This window comes from Triturus cristatus, chromosome 1_1 (assembly GCF_964204655.1).
Source record: "Triturus cristatus chromosome 1_1, aTriCri1.1, whole genome shotgun sequence".
Lineage (NCBI taxonomy): Eukaryota > Metazoa > Chordata > Amphibia > Caudata > Salamandridae > Triturus > Triturus cristatus.
In genome coordinates, this window is record NC_140579.1 from 125077283 (window position 1) to 125097478 (window position 20196).

A 20196-nucleotide genomic window follows, 5' to 3' on the forward strand; every position below is an offset into this window, starting at 1 on the left:
ACCTTATGACTAGTCATCCCAATATATATCATTTCACATGGACATTTAATCATGTAAATTACGGATTCGGAATTACAATTAGTGTGTGACCTTTGCTCCCACGGTGACTGTAAGCCTAATTCCAAAGTCTTAGTGTGTTCTGTAAATGGGCAAGCCACACATGATCCGCAGGGGTAGTGTCCCATGACAGGTGGTGTTCCCCATAGTGTCATCTGATTTGTACTTCTTGGTGTAAATGTATTAGTGTGTACTAAGGCATCTCTTAGGCTGGAATTTTTTCTAAATGAGAACATGGGTTTTTCAAAAGATAGTCTTTTGGATGTTAGTATGGACCATTTCTTATTTATTATTTTCTTCAGTACATTAGATGAAGAATTGTACGTAGTCACACATATCAATTGATCCGGCTGTTCTTTTACATGTGTTTCTAAAAGAGCTTCTCGTGGAGTGTTACGTGCTCTTTTATTTGCTCTTTCTACGATCTTAGTAGGGTACATCTTTTGTTTGAGTTTGTTTGTAAGGACAGCTGCTTCTTTTTTGTAGGTCTGAAGGTTGGAGCAATTGACCTACTGGAAGGTTCTCTCTTAAGGAACGCGGATGGGCGCGGTCAAATCTTAATAGACTGTTCCTATCTGTAGGTTTTGTATACATGGAACTTTAAAGAGTACCTTCTATTGCTGTAAACGTAACATCAAGAAAAGAAATACTTTCCTTGTGCACATTCATAGTGAATTGAAGGTGAGGGTTCAAAGAGTTAATCCACGTTTTGAAGTTGTCAAGACTCGTTAAGTCACCCTTCCAGATCATAAGGACATCGTCAATATATCTATACCATTTACAGATATTTTCACTGAATGGATGTGTCCATATGTGTTGGTCTTCGAAACAGCTAACATACAGGCATGCTAGACTAGGGGCGAATGTGCTGCCCATTGAAGTACCGTGTACTTGTAAATAAAGTTGATCTTCAAAGGTGAAGAAGTTTTCAGTAAGGGCCCGATGTATGAGAGTGATCACCCACTCAATTGGTGCTGCCCATAGCCAGTCCTCTTGTTCCAGAATTTCTTGAACTGCTCTTATGCTTTCTGTCTGAGGTAGGTTTGTATACAGTGCTCCCATGTCCAAACAAACCAAAAAGTTATCCATTGGATTATATTCCACCTGTGTTAGGAGATTAAAGAGATGCTTAGTATCTTGGACATACGATTTAACCCTCTTCACCAAAGGGCGTAGGAACCAATCCGTATATTTTGATAATGGTTCGAGGATAGAGCCAATGCTAGAGACAATGGGTCTGCCCGGAGGAGGAGTCTTTCCCTTGTGTATCTTTGGGATTGTGTAGAACAATGGAGTTCTGGGGTCTTCCTGATTCAAAAAAGCATACTCCTTCTTAGTGATCCACTCTTTAATGAGGGCGTCTGTTGTAAGTGCCATGATAGTGGTTTTTAGGTCTCGCCTGACCCAGCGCATGCGCTGGTCTGGCGAGACTTATTGAGAGGGCTCCAAAAAGTGCTACCAGGCCAGCCTAGAGCTACAGTGCATGTGCGCGCGCGCACGCGCCACTTTTACCGCGATTACTTTCACTTTAGCGACCGCACGGCCGCTTTGATGTTTGATCGCGATCACTTTCACTTTTGCGTTTGATCGCGATCACTTTCACTTTTGCGACCGCACGGCCGCTTGGCATAGCCAATAGGTCTCGCTTTTGGGACCTTATAAGTGTTTAGTTATGCAACTGTTGCATGGCTAAACACTTATAAGGTCCCAAAGGCGAGACCTATTGGCTATGCCAATGCTTGTTATACGTTGTGTTGGATCCCTGTTGATCTTCTTGTAATATCTGGTATCTGCCAATAGATTCAGACACGCCGTTCTGTATGCGTTGGTACTTTGAATAACGGTAGCTCCACCCTTATCTGCTGGTTTAATCACTATATCTGTCCTGGATTGAAGGGTTGTCAAGGCCTTACGTTCTTTGTTACTCAAGTTGTTAAACAAAATGGATGCCTCTGCCACAGACACGGGTCTGGCCTCCTGCTGGTGACGGAAACTCCGGCAGGGGAGGCCTGGACAATAGGTTTCCTGTCCCAGGGAGGTGTAACCACCTCCCCAGACAGGTAGATGTGTATTGGGGCTGGGCGGGAGCACACTCTGGTGCTTTGAAGTCCTGCATTGGGGGCACACTTGGTGTCCCTGTACATAGTCCAGTTCAAACCGGTTGCAGGAGCTACCTCCCATCTGGTCTGCAATTCCGAAGCTCCCGTTGGACGCCGAAGTCTCTGCATCACCAGAGGTGGATTTCCTGACTTCCAAGGCTACCCTGAGTCCACAGCAAAGCTAAGGCCCGTGGCAATCGTGGGTGACGAGGAACCGTGACCTCTGGGCACCACTTACTATTGCTGGTACATCGACTTCCTGTTCATCCTTGAAGTTCTGCTTTGGGCCCCGAGTAGCCCCAGCCGTGAGCACAGACTGCACCGAAGATCTCTGGCCTCCACTCCACGAGTGACCCGAGGGCCAGGTTCCAGTGCGACCGCTCGAGGCTCCTTCGCGATCGCTAGCCCGTTGGCTAGTGGATCCCCACGAAGGCAACTCCTCATCTGCTTGGACTTTCCTGGTTGCTCCAGACGTGTCCAGACTTACCCTCGCAGGGTGAGTCCCTCAGACCTTGCTGGTCTGTACCGCCGTCCTTCTTCGCTTTCCACGAGACTTGCCGTTGCCAGGGCTTGTTGGGTCCAATCTGGTCGCCGACACCGCAGCACTCGACAGACTTCATGGGACAGCTCGAATCCAGCTCGTGGACTTCGTCAATGCCTCGTCAAAGACCTCGTGGCTGAAGAGTCAAGACACCCGTCAACTCACCTGAAGCACCCGACATCTGTGGGCATTGGTCCATCCTGCCCTAGGTCACTGGCAAGTGACCCAGACACTGTCCCCTCTGCTTTCAGGTTCCTTCCAACCTTTTAACAATTGAATACAAGATAACCAATACGAGTAGATGTGATAAATCTCGAATGCCTAATAATAGTACACAAGATAATTAGAAATATTTTTCACTGAAAGAAGAGGTGACGTGGACATATGATCAATTGAAGACCAGGGGGGTCACTGTTCCTCTAGGACACGGGCGAGCAGAGGGACAGGGTAGGTGCACTGCAGACACCCCGCATCGAGTGCACGTCCCCTGCCTCTACTCCGAAAGCTTGTTTGCTCACCTTCTCGGTCGGACGATCTCTATACACAGACCATACATGTACCACCTCTGTAGGGAGAACCTAGCATGTTGATATAAAGGGGGTAAACTATTTCACCATTTCCTTTGGTCCTGAAGAAGCGCTGCGGATCTTGCATAGACCAGAGAGGCGCAAAACATGTTGACCCAGACTGAATCACACAAGCTACTTGGGCCGATCATTGACCCTTGAAGTAGCAATCACAATCCATTTTATTTTTTTAACCTGACAGGGGCGTCTACAGAATAAAGATGTGCTTGACATCGCCTAGTCAGTTTTAATTCAACACCACCATATTTCACTCACCACCCCACTTTGGACACCCTCGCACTTATCTGATGGCAACCAAATTAAAGAGATCTCCGCCAGAGTAACCCTCTGGGGGACCCGTTGGGCATTGCAGCACCATCCAACGAGGAGCACCCGCTTGATGATGAAGCATAACATCCCCAGGGATGTGTGAGGGCAACAAGAAATAGTCTTAGTGACTGCCCCCGCTGGTTTGTCTGCACCTTTCCTATAGGAACAGTGACCGCCCTGGTCTTGAATCGATTACGATTGGGAGCACGGGCACTGGACCTTCATCAGCTCACAGTCCCCTTCTTCTGATACCAATGTGGAAATATGCCCAGATTGCTTACTTGTTGAAAAAGAAAAGAAGGTAACTACTGAATCTGGGATTTATGACTGGCCACCTGCCTTCACTAGCACTGTGGGTGGATTTACACCAAAGGAGGATAAAACCATATTTTAAAATCCCAGCTCTGCTGGACATCAAAGACAAACTTTGGATGTCCTGGAGGTTACGAACAGTAATGAAGGAAGGTTGAGGTGGAAGCTGGAGGAATGCAGACTGCTCCAGAGCCCGCGGACAAATTACACACGCAGGAAAATCCACCGAATACTAGGGGGAACTGGATACCGGACAAGACACCTTGAAAGATTCCTTAAAACAGGGGTCTCAAACGCATAGCTCAGGAGGTAAGCAGCTCCCTGTAGTGCAGCCAAGCACAGTGAGTAATTTAGAGGATATAGCCACTTTATGAATGGTAATATTTTATAGGTGAGCTTAACTCTTATTTACATTCAAACTCCACATCTGTTTATTTTGCAGATATATGTAGACGTGAAGTTAAGCGTAGTACATCTATACCTACATAGTTTCATGCTATTGTATTGGTCAATATCCTGGATATGATATTTAGTTTTGACAGGTGATCACTACTAGTAATCCTCAAGGTGAGGTCACTATAGTGATTGCATTTGATGTGGTCACTGATGCAACAATGGTCAAAGCCAAAGCAGCTCTGGACTGTTTTCACTGATAAGAAGTTGCTCTCATATAGAAAAAGATGGAGGCCCCTGTCTTAACTTGTAGTGATGCACTTTAATAATATCCATGTTACCATCACCCTTGGACTGTGGTCACCTCCACTGAGAAGACAACGAAGCACAAATCGGGGATACAGTTGATCACCTTTACGCAACATCCAAACAAAAGATCATGAAAACCCCGGGGTCTTAAAGTGACTTTATGTCTTTATATTCGTGGACGCTGCGGGTGATAGTTTCAAAGCACAGTCAGGATAACCCTACCCTAGGTATGGTCAATTCCTGATACGAATTCTAGGTCTTGCTGGAAACTTGTAAAGCGAGACAATATTTGGAGTCTTCACTCCTGCTACTGGTAGATCAGGCGCTGTTCTCTTACCTCCAGTTCTGTCACTTTCATCTCTTGCTTGCCATGCAGTTCTAGCATGTCCTCCAGATCTTTCTTCACACAGTCCAGGTAACTCTGAAACTTCTCCTAAAAGAAGAAAGTTCACACATTCAAAACCATACACATAATATGCAACTATCCTTCAGAGGCTGAGATACTGTATATTTGTCTTTTAATAAAACAGTCTATTACTGCCAAAGGTACATGGAGATGCCTCTATCAGAGGGCACGCTAGAAGGGCAGTAACTCCTGTGGCATGTTATCTGGGCAGGACACCTGTCAACATTTGATCTGGGCAGTAATTGTGTAAGCCATAGTCTCTGGGCAAACACTTCTCATGGCATGTTCTCCTTGGCAAGTGACTCATGACATTCATGAGAACAGGCTTTTTGATAACCGACATGAATGCCATCATGAATAGTAGAGGAAGGACCCAAGGGAAGCAGGTCCCCAGGATATGAAGTAATAGGACACTAGGAAAACACTAGATGTTTGATCACAGATAGGACTGATCCGTAAGAGGATGTGGGTTTTGAATTACCTGCATATATATGTTGTATATAAGTGTCTACTTGTGTAATTGCAGTATGTGTAAATTGTAGCATCATACATTGCCTCAAGCAATGGTACAGATCATTCGTTTTGTTTTGTCACGGTGTATGTTGTAAATATGTTTGACTTCTGTGAATATGTGTATACATACTACAAAAGACTGAAGATAAAAATCTTTTTGGTAAACTCCAGACTAGAGAGTTTTGTGTTGTCAAACTTGTTTGAAGCACGCGGCCATACGGACATGTCGAGAAGTTACCAGAAGTCATCGAGTTCATTATGTGATCACTAATAGGAATACTCGGGTAGATTCCCATTCTCAGATACTACTTTAGTTTATGGTCTGGGAGGAAGACTGTTGTTGATAATGGCTTTTTTATCAGGTACATGACTTATCATGACAGGTATAGGTTTAGGTTTAGGGGATTTGTAAAGCGCATGACTACCCTTGGGCATCTCAGGGCGGAAGTGATACAGGACAGTATAGTCAATGGGACGAGATTTTAGATGATTGGCATGTTCTCCACCCCGAGGTTATGATGATTGGTCTGTTACCAAAGGCATTACTATTCACAGGTTTGATAGTGCAGAGTCTATGATGCTGGGCATGTTTTCTAGCAAACAAATTGTGAGGATTGACATTTTCTCAGATCTACAGTGTATGCTGATGGGCACGGTAGCGGGCACAGCATTTACGACAAGACGCTTCTTGTGATATTCTGTGGTGACTACTTAGCAAGCACTGGGTTTATGATTAGCTTTTCCAGCACATGATTTCTGATGGGTTTTTTTGTTTTTGTTTTTTAAATCTTTAGCTTTTAAAATGCTCCAGTGCTAAATAATGGTTCATTTCTGCCTTTCCATTACCCCTTTGGGCAACATTTAGGGGTGATGCTGAACTTCAACAATCCTTGCTTAATCTCACCCGTCTTACCCAGGAGGCATGTTACCTGCTTCATCGCCTTCCCCTCTCTAATGCTTAATTTTGTAATAATTACTAGAGACTTTTAGGGTAAAACATGAGTAAACTATGGTTCTAAGGATTTATTGCAAACTACGTAGGTTTTTAGAGCACTCCGATCATCAGATTATTGAGTAATATGCTGCTATGTATTGAAAAATAATGTTTGTCTGTTTAGATCTTTAAAGTATTTAGCTTGATGGGTTGCACCGCTTGTACACAATGAGTAAGCCTGCATAGATGCACTAGTAAATAATAAGGTTCCCCAGATTGTTATTAATGTATTAAAGTATTTCGTGTATGAAATCTCTGTATGAGTGATATAAAAAAGTTATTGATTTTGTTATATAATGCATTTTAGAGGTGAATGTACCTTAATAGCTCTAGAGGAGCATTTAACTCACAAAACACATGTTGGCCAAAGTGCATGATGCTTTGACCAGAAGATAAATGAACATTTGTGATGACTCTAGAAGTTCCTCACCACTTTTAATTAAACCTAAAATGTGTATCAACCCCATCTGTCTGCACCGCCAGAGGGAGAAGTTTGATGCCTACGGCGCAAGCCTCTCACATCCCGGACCTCATCCATTCTGCAGGGATACCGGGGTACCCCTTCCAGCTGCCTCCAAAAGAGTTACAATGGCTTCTGAACCTGTACTTGGGAGTTGAATAAGCAGCTGGTGGAAGTTGTCCTGAGTCTGCAACCACTTACCCTCTCCAATGGAGAATTGGAGATATGTTCATTTGACATGGCGCGCCTGAGTCTCTGACTGGGTCTTAGCTGTAGCCTGGTGCCATGCCTCTGGGATCACGAGCAGTGTCAAATGACAACTGCCACCTGCAATGTGTTAGATACATGGCGTTGAAGCAATCTGCGCCTGGCCTGGAGAATGGAGTGTACAAGAACCAACTACAGCCCCCCCCCCCCCCCACATGACGAGCTGGTGGACTACCGCACACTAGGCCTGAGCACTGGAGGTTTCCCCAACACCATTTTAAGTGACTACTGCAGCTTGCAAGGTTTGGGTAGGCTTTCGGGGCCATTTTTCACAGGTTTGTGGATATGACTCGGGGTTTAACCGGTTCGAGGAAAGATACCAAGATGTCACAAAACCAAAGCATATCTCATTAAAAAAAAGAAGTAGCACAAATTTGTAGAGTCAAGAAAAAGAGAAACATGTAACCTTTGAAGTGTCATGACTTGAGCTGGTGGTGGCTGTCTGAATGGTGATGAGTAAAGAACTGAGACTATGGACCTTATTAAGAGTACAGCGGTCCTGAGAACGGCGTACTAGCGGTGGCAATCCAACCGCCACCGCCATGGTGGCTTACTGTCGTATTCTGATGGTGGGGCCACCGCCAGGATCCAGGATCCCGTGGCAGTGGCAGTGCGCAAAGGCGCCGAGAATTGTGGCTGTGCTGATGCTAGCAACGCCGAGCAGATCCCGACCTGCCTTTACACCAAGCATTTCATGGCGGTAACCCCGCCATGAAATGCTTGGCGGAAAGGCATGGAAAGGGGCAACCAACAGGGCCCCCGGGGCAAATCTGCCCATGGGGGTAGTGCGGGGGGCACATGATGTGCCTCCCCCAAAGTGCACGGTCGCTTGTACACTGTGTGGTATGCACGACATGGAAGCCCTTTCATGGCAGAAGTATGCTTGTAATGCTCTCCTATGGGACAAGCATTGAACACTGAATCCGGCGGGCGTTTGGTCTTCCTGGGACCGCAGCGGTGGTGGTTCAATAGGAAGACTGCAAAACTCGCAATCAATCATAGCATTTGTAAAGCGCAATACATACCCGTGAGGGTCTCAAGGCACTAGAGGGGGAGGGGAGGGGGGGGGAAAACGCTGCTACTGTTCGAAGAGCCAGGTCTTGAGGAGTCTCCTGAAGGGTTAGGAGGTCTTCGGTCTGCTGTAGGTGGATGGGGAGGGTGTTCCACGTCTTGGCAGCGAGGTGGGAGAATGATCTGCTGCCGGCGGTCACTCTTCGGATGCGAGGGAACGGTGGCGAAGGCGCGGTCTGTGGAGCGGAGCTGGTGGGCAGGGGTTGGAGGCTGAGTCGGCAGTTGAGGTACGCTGGTCCGGTGTGGTGGAGTGCCTTGTGTGCGTGGGTGAGGAGCTTGAAGGTTATCCTCTTGTTGATGGGGAGCCAGTGCAGGTCTCTTAGGTGGGGTGTGATGTGGTTGCGGCGGGGGATGTCGAGGATCAGGCGTGCGGAGGCGTTCTGGATGCGTTGGAGCCGTTTCAGGAGTTTGGCCGGGGCTCCTGCGTAGAGTGCGTTGCCGTAGTCCAGTCTACTGCGGACGAGGGCCTGGGTGACCGTCCTTCTAATCAGGCCCTATGTGTTGCACTTTTAGCTACCGTTATTCTAAAGAAGAAAGCTAGACGTATGTGGACACCTAACACCTTCTTTGGAAAACACTGACCAAATACCCCATTGTAGTTCTTAAAGACTACTCGCTACAGTTACATTTGAGGCTTTGTCTCTGGCAAGAGACTAGAGAGTTCAGTTTTTCTTTGTTAAACACTATTTTATGCACAGCATTTAGTTTTCTGTGTATTAACGTTTTCAACTTAAGTAAAGCCCTGGTGGGGCGTTCAATTATTAGGTAGCATTGATGCATTTTTCTGTATTCGGGTTGTCGATCCCTTCTCTTGAGTAAGCCTGACTGCTCTGCTCCACTCACTGAGAGGGCAAGTGCTATAGAGTAATACTTGGTATTCAAGTCTGGGGTCCAATAGTATGCAAGGCCTAGGAAACCATTTGTCACAATTGGAACCTAATAAACCCTGACTGCTCTGTGGTCACAGGAAGCAAGTTTCATCGACTTGTAGACTTTGTTCCGTCTCTGCTTATGATTTTTATTCTCCTAAATTGCTGTAAGGTGCCCGACACAAATTATTTCACCTGGTTCTCACTTAATAGAAACATGAATAAGAAAACAAAAACACATTGACCTCCCCTTGTACCCTGATTGTTAGTGAAAGGGTCTCAGGATATGCACTATGCCACAAGCAGATTACCATGAGAGTCAGAGGGCAACCAGTAGAAAACAACATGCCTGTGTGAAGAGTGGCGGAGTGAGTGCAATGTCCAGGAAGGCAAACTAATCAGGTCCATCAATGCAATTTTTTTTATGGTTTTTCTATTTATGATAATTTATCAAAATATGCATCACACAGTCCAAAAACAACCAACACAAGCAAGCATCCAAAATAAATAAAACACTAATAAAAACACAATGAAAGCCACCCCCATAGAATTCTAATAAAAAAGCATTATTAGGGAAGCAAAATTAATCAAATAAATATTTAGAGAAACATTAGAAATGCATCTCCCATGTTGCCTGTAAATGAAAAGGTGCTATACATGTGTCTCAGTCAAAGTCATAAAGTTCACCCATACCTAATATTTCTGAATTTGATATTTGTTTTTATACTAGTTTGTAGTGTTTAGTGGTCTCATTGTGCAGGCAAATTTTCATAACTCTATTGGGCCCAGAAGCCATTTTGTTTTCAAATCATACATTCCACTTTTCTGCTCGAACCGTTAAGCCTACCCTCACTCTGATGTTCTGTGCTCCTCTTTAAATTTTTATTTTCTTTACGCTAGTCCAAGGACTTCTCACATTCTTTCCATGAGAAGATCCTGCATCCTGCTGGTTAGTCTGTCGCGATTGATGTAACAGTTTTCTGTCATGTGTTTCCTTTCGATTCATTTGCATTTACAAAGAAATTCTTGCATTAGCCTTAATTTAGTGCACTTGTTGCTCCAACTGGATGGTGGATGCTCTGGTGGGCTCAAATGATCGTGATCCGATTATATTTTTGCTTGACTATTGCCATTTGGCATTAAACGCAGTTTAGCCCTTAGGCTTCCAGATGTGTACTTGTTTTATTCTTCAGCCTTTCAAATACGGCTCTTTTCACCGATCAACACTTGAGAAATGAATTTAAAATGCGGAACTGATTCGGTCATTGATATACGGTATTGAACTAAAATTATCTGGTTGTCTCGTGACTTACAACCAAGTGAGAAGTTCTGTCTCTTGTTTGAGACATAAGACTCACAGTAGAGCAAGTGAAAGACATTTGTGACTGTGGCTCGATGCAGACAACCTGTACGGTAGATACGCGGGGATGCAAAGGTGATCTGCATTGGTCAAGAGCGAGAGAAAGATCTGGGACTGCCACTTGTTCTGAGGAAGTACTGTTTTAAAGTTTTGTTTTTTTAAAGTTTTATTTATTCATGCATAATTAATTAAAACCATTGCATGTATAAATACAAAACTAGAAGCAATCTTCTAGTTAATCTCTTGGAAGCAGTTCATTTTAAAAGCCAAATATTTAACAATACAATAAAAGTGGGTTTTTCAACAGATTATTTAAAGTCGTGCATTTAAAAATAGGTATCTGTATCGTGCTTTTCAAAAATAGGTATCTGTAGCAGTCGGAAAAGACTCTTAATTTAAGCAGGTCAGAGTTTTTTCTCTGTCAGACACTAAAATTCAAGGTAGTAATTGTTGAGCTGAATTATTCGATTACTGCTTGTCTTCAAATTCAGACACCCATTAAGCTAAAAGACTGTCCACAGCAGAGTTCTTCGGTCTGCTAAAATGTGCTGGTCATATATAAATAACAGAAGTGATAGTCTCTGAAGCATACTTACACCATCTACACACATTTTCAGAACTGAAAGACGTCCATTTTAAAAGAAATCTAATGTTGGTAGCCCCAAATACGACAAAATTGCTTTAGACCTGTGGTAAAGACCTTCCAAGAGACATTATGGCTTTCACCGATTTGAACACGCACCCAAGGCAGAAAGAGCAACAAAACAGCCGTCAGACTTGGAGCCTCCCACTATCCCTGGAGCCACAGGCCAATTTTCGGCAGCTTTACTGCATCTACTACCCTGATAGTGGTATGTGGTGACACCAGAGCAGCGGGGGAGTTTCCAGACCCTTTCATGGTCTTTTTCAATACTTACCCATATCTGACACCGTTCCTGATGCCGGGCCTCTGCCATTTTCTGCAGATTCTAACCTGCCGCCTTGGCAGCGTACTGAGGCAATCTTTTTACATCCTCTGTTGGAGGGATGAAAGATCCTCTTTATATTTTCACAATTCATTGACCTTGACCCAAGAACAATTTTGGACGTTTATTAGAGAAATTTTTGAGGCATTCATTTATATATGCTCCCATTAGTTTCTGGATTATTGGACTTTGCATCTTCACTCCTCATTAGAAATGTGCCACCACATTTATTCATTTCCCTGTTTCTTATTGCTGCTCTTCATTTTTCTCAACTGAATGGCACTATGATATGTTATCCTGCTTTTCGCCTTAACCATTCATCATGGACCCGCCGGTGCTGTCCACATCTAAGAATTTTACTTTGCCCATTCCTTACTCTGCTCCTAGAAAAGAACAATCTGGAAACATGAACAAGAAAGGACATATTGTCTCCCTTCAAGTCTCCTTTGCCTCTTACGTTAGACAATCTTATGAATGAAACAAAGAACTTGAAACCTCTGGTCATAGAAACAAATGCTACTCTTCAGAGGATAGAAGAGAAGTGGTTGAATCTGGATTCTAGAGTCTCTGCTATTTAACACTGAATCAGTGATGCACAGGCACGCGTTAATCTCATATCTAGGGAAATTTACCAACTTAAAAACACACTGAAGACTTGGAAAACTGCAATCGGCACAACAACCTCAGAATCTGTGGCTTACCTGAAGGCCTTGAGGGATCGGATAGGATTACCTACCTTTAACATACTATTCCTAAACTTTTGAGTCTAAAGGATTGCTCTACCCTCAACATTCAAAGAAAACATTGAGTTGGCTCATCATCCAAACCCTTGGCTGCCCACCCACGAGGTATTGTTGCCTATTTTCAGCAATACTCAGATCTAATGACAGTGCTCTCGGCCTCTAAACAACACAAGCAATTGATCTGGTCAGGCCAGAGGGTTTTCATCATCCACGGCGTAGCTCGCTGAACGGCTCTCAGATGGAGAGGAATTCCTGATCTACGCCAATCCAGAGATTCATGAACGCACGATATGTTCCCATACACCCCTGCATCTTTAAAGTTAAATACAAGGAATGATCCCATAAGTGCATAAAGGAGATGCATTGGATCTTGCCAAATCTTGAACTACTGCACCTTTTTGTCGCAATGAGTTTACAAAATTTCCTCGTTGTCAACTTGACTGTTGCGAGCCCTGTTGTTCATGCAGTTGTAAAACCCTTTTGTCTTTTTTACAGGTTTCATATATACAATAAGGTTTCTGGAATGTTGTTGTTAGTGCCCCACTGTCTTGTCAACCTCATTGTCACAGTCAACAGTGTCTTACTTTGTAGTCAGAAGAATAAAAGTAAACACCAATCTTCATGTCCACTTTAGAACAGGGAGTGGGGTTGGGCCGGGCTTCCCATTTGAGATGCTGCAGAGGAGTAAAAGGTATGTGCATAGCTGCCAAGTTTTCCTGGTCCATGTGTGACTTGCCACTAGTCCTTTACCCAGGAAACTTGGAAGCTCTATAATTTGTGCTGGAGGGGTGTTTCAGGGCAGTAGAAAATTCAGAATGTTCTCTTCCCCATGTGTTCAGATGTAGAATCACAAGGTAACATAATTTTGTTTTTAATTGTAGTCACAAATCTCCTTCAAAAAAAGGATAATGATTAAAGCAATGGAAAGGCACTGCATTGTGAACTGCAACACCTTCCTCATGGATGTGCCCTGCACCAGTGGTCTTTAAATAAACTGTGAGGTGCTCCCTGTGCCTGAAGATACTTCAGTGGGGACTCCAGGCTTTGGCTAAGAGAAGTGAATTGTCAGTGCCCCTTTCAGTAGGCCACAAGGCAAGCAGGAGTTACTGGTCAAACCCGTGGTGGCTGAGGCCTTTCACTCCCGATGTCCCAGGGTCCGGCCAAGTATGGATCCTGCTCACCTGGGCCAAGCACCCCTTCTGCTCCTGACCGTCAGTTCCATAGTGTCGGACAAGCAGTCAAGGCTTCTTCAAGGGGGAGTGCAGATACAGATCAGAGAAGACGACTCATAACTCAACGTGCAAGCAGTGCAAACAATAAATCCATGTCCAATTAAATACTTGTTTCTATATAAAAATAAATATTTTAAATTAAAATTCTACACATGCAACGATGTAAGATATTCAAAAGCAATAATACAATCCTATTCTAATCTAGTAGTTGTCAGGCTACTGTCTGCACGACTAACTTTAGTGCAGTGAGGGGTTTGATGTTATTCCCCATTCACGGATTACCACATCTAGGGAATGTAAACTATAAGGCATATTCAAGCGTTTTCCCCTCTAACTCCTTTCGGAAGTTCTCTCGCAAGAGTCTAGGGGGTCACAGTACCGATGGCAATATGTCCCCTGGGGCTCCTAAGGCCCAGTTCATGGCTTACCCGCTCTGGAAGTATGGAACCCTTCAGCGGTGCAGCAAAGACCTGCGCTGGAGCGCCTAAGTCGGGCTGCACGCGGTCACAAGAGGCAGCACCCGGCAGGCACAGGCTCTTTCCTCTGAGCCATGCTACAGGCTGGTTCTAGCTATCGAGGTTGTTCCCACTCTGATGATTGCACGGTAAGGAACACTTCCCTTTGCGGGGGTAAGGTTGATCTCCTTGCTCTGACAGGGCTCCCGTAATGTTCCTTGGTACTCCGGCTTCCTTCGGTGCAGTTCGCAGTATGTGGTCACAGGAGCAGTTTCTTGGTCCTGTGCAAGGGCCCGAACACTTGGCCTCAGCATCTAAGGCAGACCCACCTTGCATACAGGGTCTCACAAATCCGTTCACACTGACCTAGCTTTGAAGTTCATGGTGGCCACCTCTCTGGCACACGGGCCACAACCCACTGGGTCAGGCACACAACCCTCGCTCCTCAGCTCAGTCCCCAAAGGTACCTCCTTGCACACAGGGGTCGCCGAAACAATTCCACACACAGGTTACGGTCCGATCGGTGCAAGAGCGGATTCCTCACACCTCGCACAGGGAGTCGTCATGATAGGGCTTCTCCCTGGACCTTGCTCCTTGCAAAGCTCTTCTCTTTCTCACAGGGCACAGTGGTTTTGGCGAGCAGCCAGGCGCTGGTCCTCCAGGCTCCAGGGCAGGTGGTCTTGGTTTTCTCGGGTGATGTTCCCTCATCCAGGGTTAAGATTCATGAACTAGGACCATAACGCCTTTCTTATGATTGATAGCAGGGAACAGAATACTTTACCCACTCAATGCATTTGTAAGGAATGCATATATTTTTAACAAGGTGAGTTTCCTGCAATAAAGCAATGTGACATCGCAGCTTAGATAAAGGAGTCAACACTTTGTTTTTTTATAAAATTACAAAGACCTTTAACATCCCATGAAACAATACAAAGACTGCTCATTGTAAATACTGCAGAGTAAAAGTATATATATCAGCAAAACAAGGACACAGAGAAAAAAAGTGAGTAACTAAGAGATAGACCAAGATCGTACATTAAAAAAAAAAAAGTGTATAAGAATACATAGAAAATATCAAATACATAGGCTGTGAAAAAAAGGCCAAGAAGACCAGAAGAAGAAAAAGGAAGAAGTACTTTAGAGGAAAAAAACAGGGTGGTGGGGGGGGGGGGGGGGAAGGAGAAGGAAACAACTGGGGGAGATCGAAATTCTATTACAGGACCGGAGGCTTCGGATTATGCTTCTCTTTCTTTTATTTGCTACTCACAGCAGCCAATGAAATCGTTTTGTAAGCAAATAAAACTACATTTCCCATGATGCTCGTCCATACATCACATCCTGTACAGCCCAATAAGAGCCACCGTATCCTGTTTCTGCTCCTCTTTCTTTGCTGCTCACGCAGGAAGTTAAGTGCTCAGAACATTATATTGTGATTTATGTCTCATTTGACTGTTAAATGGCCTTTGACATGTTGCAATTATGTTTGCGCTTATATCGCGCTAGGTTGAATAATTGTGTTTGAGTATGTGCGCGATTTTGTGCTGTGCGCAATTTAGTCTTCCTGTCAGGTTGCGCTGTTGCCATATGTTTTCCCGCCTTAGCGCTCGCTGGCGCTATCAGCCTGCGGGCGTCTTGAGGGGCTCCCTCTGAGAGCGGCTTAATCTGGTGCGCTCCCGCTCGGAGCAGGACATTTTTGTTAACACTTGCGGCCTGATCGGGCTTCGCTTCACTCCCTGCTGGCCTCAGAGTACGGCGCTGCCTTCTACGCAGATAGATCGATTACATTTTAAGCGGCACGCGACGCCATTTTATTACTTAAATGTGCTACTCGCGCTTTGTTTTTCGCTTACTTTGTCTGTTCATCACAGGCAGCATAACACAAGGTGTTTCACGCGGCATTTTGTACGTATAAAGGATGCAGGTTCGAATCAGACCTGGTTCCAGGAGGCAAGCTCACACTACTTATACTATATATTAAAAGTTTTACTGCAGCGAGCCGTACTCAGCATTTAGCCCACGTGCTCTTTCAGGGCAAGACTCCCGCTGGGAGCCAGCGATCTCCGCTGTCCGGGCAGTGTTTGGACTTAAGGAAAGTTTCTTTGGTTTCCCGCCTATGTCGGGATGAAAATGGACATCGCGGCCCGCTTGGCCAACTTCATTCACACTCCGCTTGGAGTCCTGGTACCGCGCTTCCTGCGGTAGCGTTCTTTGGGCAATTATATCGCGCTGAGGCTCCCCTCATTGGCCAGACGTGCCCAGAGCCTGCTTATTCCACGTTTTTCATGTGCATTGCCCTTGGGTTACTGTCTAGTAAGATTGGGCTACGGATTTCTTAATTAGCAATTTGTGTGCACAGGCGCGATCCCAAACTCCAATGCATTGTAGATGTGTTCCTCAGTGGCCTAGTGGATAAGGCACAGGCCTTCTAAGCCACTGCTTGTGGATTTGAGTCCCACCTGAGGTGCAAACTAATATCCTCCTTCTTAATGCGTGGTGGCGCTACATAGTTTGCCCGGGCACAGCATAATAAGGCTCCTGCGGAAGCAGAGATCCGCAGTGGCATTACACAGATTTGCCCGGCTGGGCACAAAATCAAGACGCTCCCTCGAGAGCGGGGATTCCGCGCTATTGCCAACAGCGTTCCTAACGAGTCACTGTGATGTAGTGGTTGAGGTATCTGTCTCTGATTCCAAAGGTTAATTGTTCATTAATATTGTTTATGAAGTAACATTTTTAGACAAGGTACTTTCTCTGATAGATGTCAGAAATATTTTATGTTCACTGCGCAACATCGCGCTTAACCGCCAAAGTCTTTCCCTAGTTGCCGAGTGCGGGATGGAGCTGGTCACGCTCCGAGGTGCGCAACCCAATTGGGCTACATATAGATATATTTGGACGTTTGAGCTACGCACATCGCACGCGTCCCCTGTTTTGCTCCGATGCTCATAGTGCCTCGTACGTTAGCCGGAGCATTTTTTTCTTTTACGCCTTCCCGGCTGCAACAACAGGTTGGCCCTTGGAGTGCGCACACGCTCCTGATATTTATATATGGCTCTTACGCCCTTTGGGCTGGAATAATTTAGACTACAGCATTGCTGAGGAGCTAGGTACATTATTTCACTTCTCATGTGCATAGGGTTGGCTCCCCCTCTATTCCTCCGTGATTTTCTGCTTTGCACTACAATATTACACACAGACACCCCTAAGCTTTGCATGGGTGAGATATAAGGAGGATGTGATCTATTCTGAAGGAGCGCAGAATAGTCTCCTAGAAGAACTTGTTGATGCTCGGGATATCCCCATCCTAGAGTTGTCCACAGGGCCTCAGAAATTACAGTCTCTAGCACTGTGTAGCAAGCCGCGTTTGCAGCCATCACTATTCAACCAATTCATAACATGCAAGCGTTCATAGGAGGGCGCCCAGCTAGTTCCACCCCTGACCCAGCTCGGTAGCACACATACCTTGTACTCCTGGGCAGCCTCTCGAATGGGAATACCGTGTACCCTACTTCCACCCCTGACCCTGCTCTGTAGCACACGTACCTTGTACTCCTGGGCAGCCTCTCGAATGGGAATACCGTGTACCCTACTTCCACCCCTGACCCAGCTCTGTAGCACACATACCTTGTACTCCTGGGCAGCCTCTCGAATGGGAATACCGTGTACCCTACTTCCACCCCTGACCCTGCTCTGTAGCACACATACCTTGTACTCCTGGGCAGCCTCTTGAATGGGAGTACCGTGTAGCCTGGTTCCACCCCTGACCCAGCTCTGTAGCACACGTACCTTGTACTCCTGGGCAGCCTCTCGAATGGGAGTACCGTGTAGCCTAGTTCCACCCCTGACCCAGCTCTGTAGCACACATACCTTGTACTCCTGGGCAGCCTCTTGAATGGGAGTACCGTGTACCCTACTTCCACCCCTGACCCTGCTCTGTAGCACACATACCTTGTACTCCTGGGCAGCCTCTTGAATGGGAGTACCGTGTAGCCTGGTTCCACCCCTGACCCAGCTCTGTAGCACACGTACCTTGTACTCCTGGGCAGCCTCTCGAATGGGAGTACCGTGTAGCCTAGTTCCACCCCTGACCCAGCTCTGTAGCACACATACCTTGTACTCCTGGGCAGCCTCTTGAATGGGAGTACCGTGTACCCTACTTCCACCCCTGACCCTGCTCTGTAGCACACATACCTTGTACTCCTGGGCAGCCTCTCGAATGGGAATACCGTGTACCCTACTTCCACCCCTGACCCTGCTCTGTAGCACACATACCTTGTACTCCTGGGCAGCCTCTTGAATGGGAGTACCGTGTAGCCTGGTTCCACCCCTGAACCAGCTCTGTAGCACACATACCTTGTACTCCTGGGCAGCCTCTTGAATGGGAGTACCGTGTACCCTACTTCCACCCCTGACCCTGCTCTGTAGCACACATACCTTGTACTCCTGGGCAGCCTCTCGAATGGGAGTACCGTGTAGCCTGGTTCCACCCCTGACCCAGCTCTGTAGCACACGTACCTTGTACTCCTGGGCAGCCTCTCGAATGGGAGTACCGTGTACCCTACTTCCACCCCTGAACCAGCTCTGTAGCACACATACCTTGTACTCCTGGGCAGCCTCTTGAATGGGAGTACCGCGTAGCCTAGTTCCACCCCTGGCCCAGCTCTGTAGCACACGTACCTTGTACTCCTGGGCAGCCTCTTGAATGGGAGTACCGTGTAGCCTGGTTCCACCCCTGACCCAGCTCTGTAGCACACATACCTTGTGCTCCTGGGCAGCTTCTCGAATGGGGAGCACCCTGTGCTGCTTGTGATCACGTGACATGCTGCAGACCACACAGATGGGCTTCTGGTCATCTTCGCAGAACAGTTTCAGTTTCTCTTCGTGTTCTGGGCACAGATTCGCCTCCTGGGGGGTCGCGCTCGGTACCTGGTGCTGCTTAAGGATTTCCACCACGTTCGCCATCTGCCTGTTGGGCCGGAGTGTTTTACTTTGAGATATTTCTCGGCACTGAGGACAGGGGAAGCCTGTCTGCAGCCCCTCCCAGCACCGAGTGATACAAGACAAACAGAAGGCATGTCCACAGTCCGCAGCCACTGGGTCAGTGAAATATTCCAGACATATGGAGCACGTGGCCTCCTCCTTCAGGCTCTGGAGCTGGGCTGCTGCAGCCATGTTCCTTCCTGCCCGTCCCGAGAGGAAGTGTTGAAATTAAGTTTTGTTTCTCGCAGCTTGTGGAGTGGGAGTGTCTGCCCCTCCTTCCTTACACCCCGCCCACCTTCACTGCTGCTGCACCTGCACAGAACTGCCCTGGGATTGTCTGCAGCAGAGAAGGGACTGTCTGTGGTTGAGCTGCGATCGCGTGCCTTCATCTAACCTGGAAGTGACTGTGTGCACCAGAGCAAGGCGTGTCTGCAGCGGAGCTGGGAGTATCAATATATGGCCTCATACTGTTTGCATCTGAGCTGGGGGTGCCAGTAGTTTACCAAGGAATATACGAATTGTACTGGGGGTGCCTTCAGGTGTGTAATCCAGGCACCTACAGCTCCTGCGGTGCAGGGTGCAACCCTTTAGGAGTTTTCCAAACCCTCAGGGGGCCCCACTCAGCCCAAGGCTGACGAATGTCTGTCAGATATCATATGTGAGGCTCGGTGGCCTCTTCGCATTTGGCGGGGGTGGTTGGAGGAGGCATCAGTTTGAGCCGCGCCAGTGGGTGGCTGCAGGTGACCCTAGAATGTCTGAGCCTGTACTGGGGGTGTCCTCTGAGAGTATCGGGGTCTGTACTGTGAGTGTAAGGGAGTTCAACGCATTTATGACAATACACCGCTCACCCAAGAGGGCATCTTGGCGCTATGAACACAACTAATTTAACAGAAGACTGAGGCATCATGAGGTGGGAGTGAGTGCAGCAGAGCAAGGAGTGTCTGCCTGTGCGCCGGGAGCGTCTGAATGTTTGCTGTGAGCGCCCCCATCATGAAGGCTGCATCCAGCCCGACTACTGACTGTCATTTGTGACATGACATTTTACCGTCTTGGCTTATATTAAACTCTATATTGCGCTGTGGGATTCAATGGTGACAGCTACACTACGAGTCCCAGAATGCAATCCACTGGTATCTAAACAGCCAGGGCAGGCTGAGGGGTCATGGGGTTACTTCTCAGTTCAGGATTAGAGTAGTGTGAGAGCGCTGTCAGTAATGTCTGCCTGCTTATCTGTGAGTGGTGTGAGAGAGCTGTAAGTAGTGTGACATTTTGAC

The 20196-nt window shown here is 46.5% G+C and overlaps 1 protein-coding gene across 1 annotated transcript in view; it reads right to left on the reverse strand.

Annotated features, from left to right (window-relative positions):
• The window catches only part of LOC146869751 (E3 ubiquitin-protein ligase TRIM39-like), a 91566-nt gene extending 72445 nt beyond the window's left edge, over positions 1-19121 (reverse strand). The window contains exons 1-2 of the mRNA XM_085614168.1: positions 18701-19121; positions 4945-5040 (exon numbers count right to left, since the gene is read on the reverse strand). Of these exons, the coding sequence (XP_085470294.1) occupies positions 4945-5040; positions 18701-19114 (510 nt within the window). The 5' untranslated portion in view covers positions 19115-19121. The remainder of the gene's footprint in view (positions 1-4944; positions 5041-18700) is intronic.
• Between the last annotated feature and the right edge of the window lie 1075 nt (positions 19122-20196).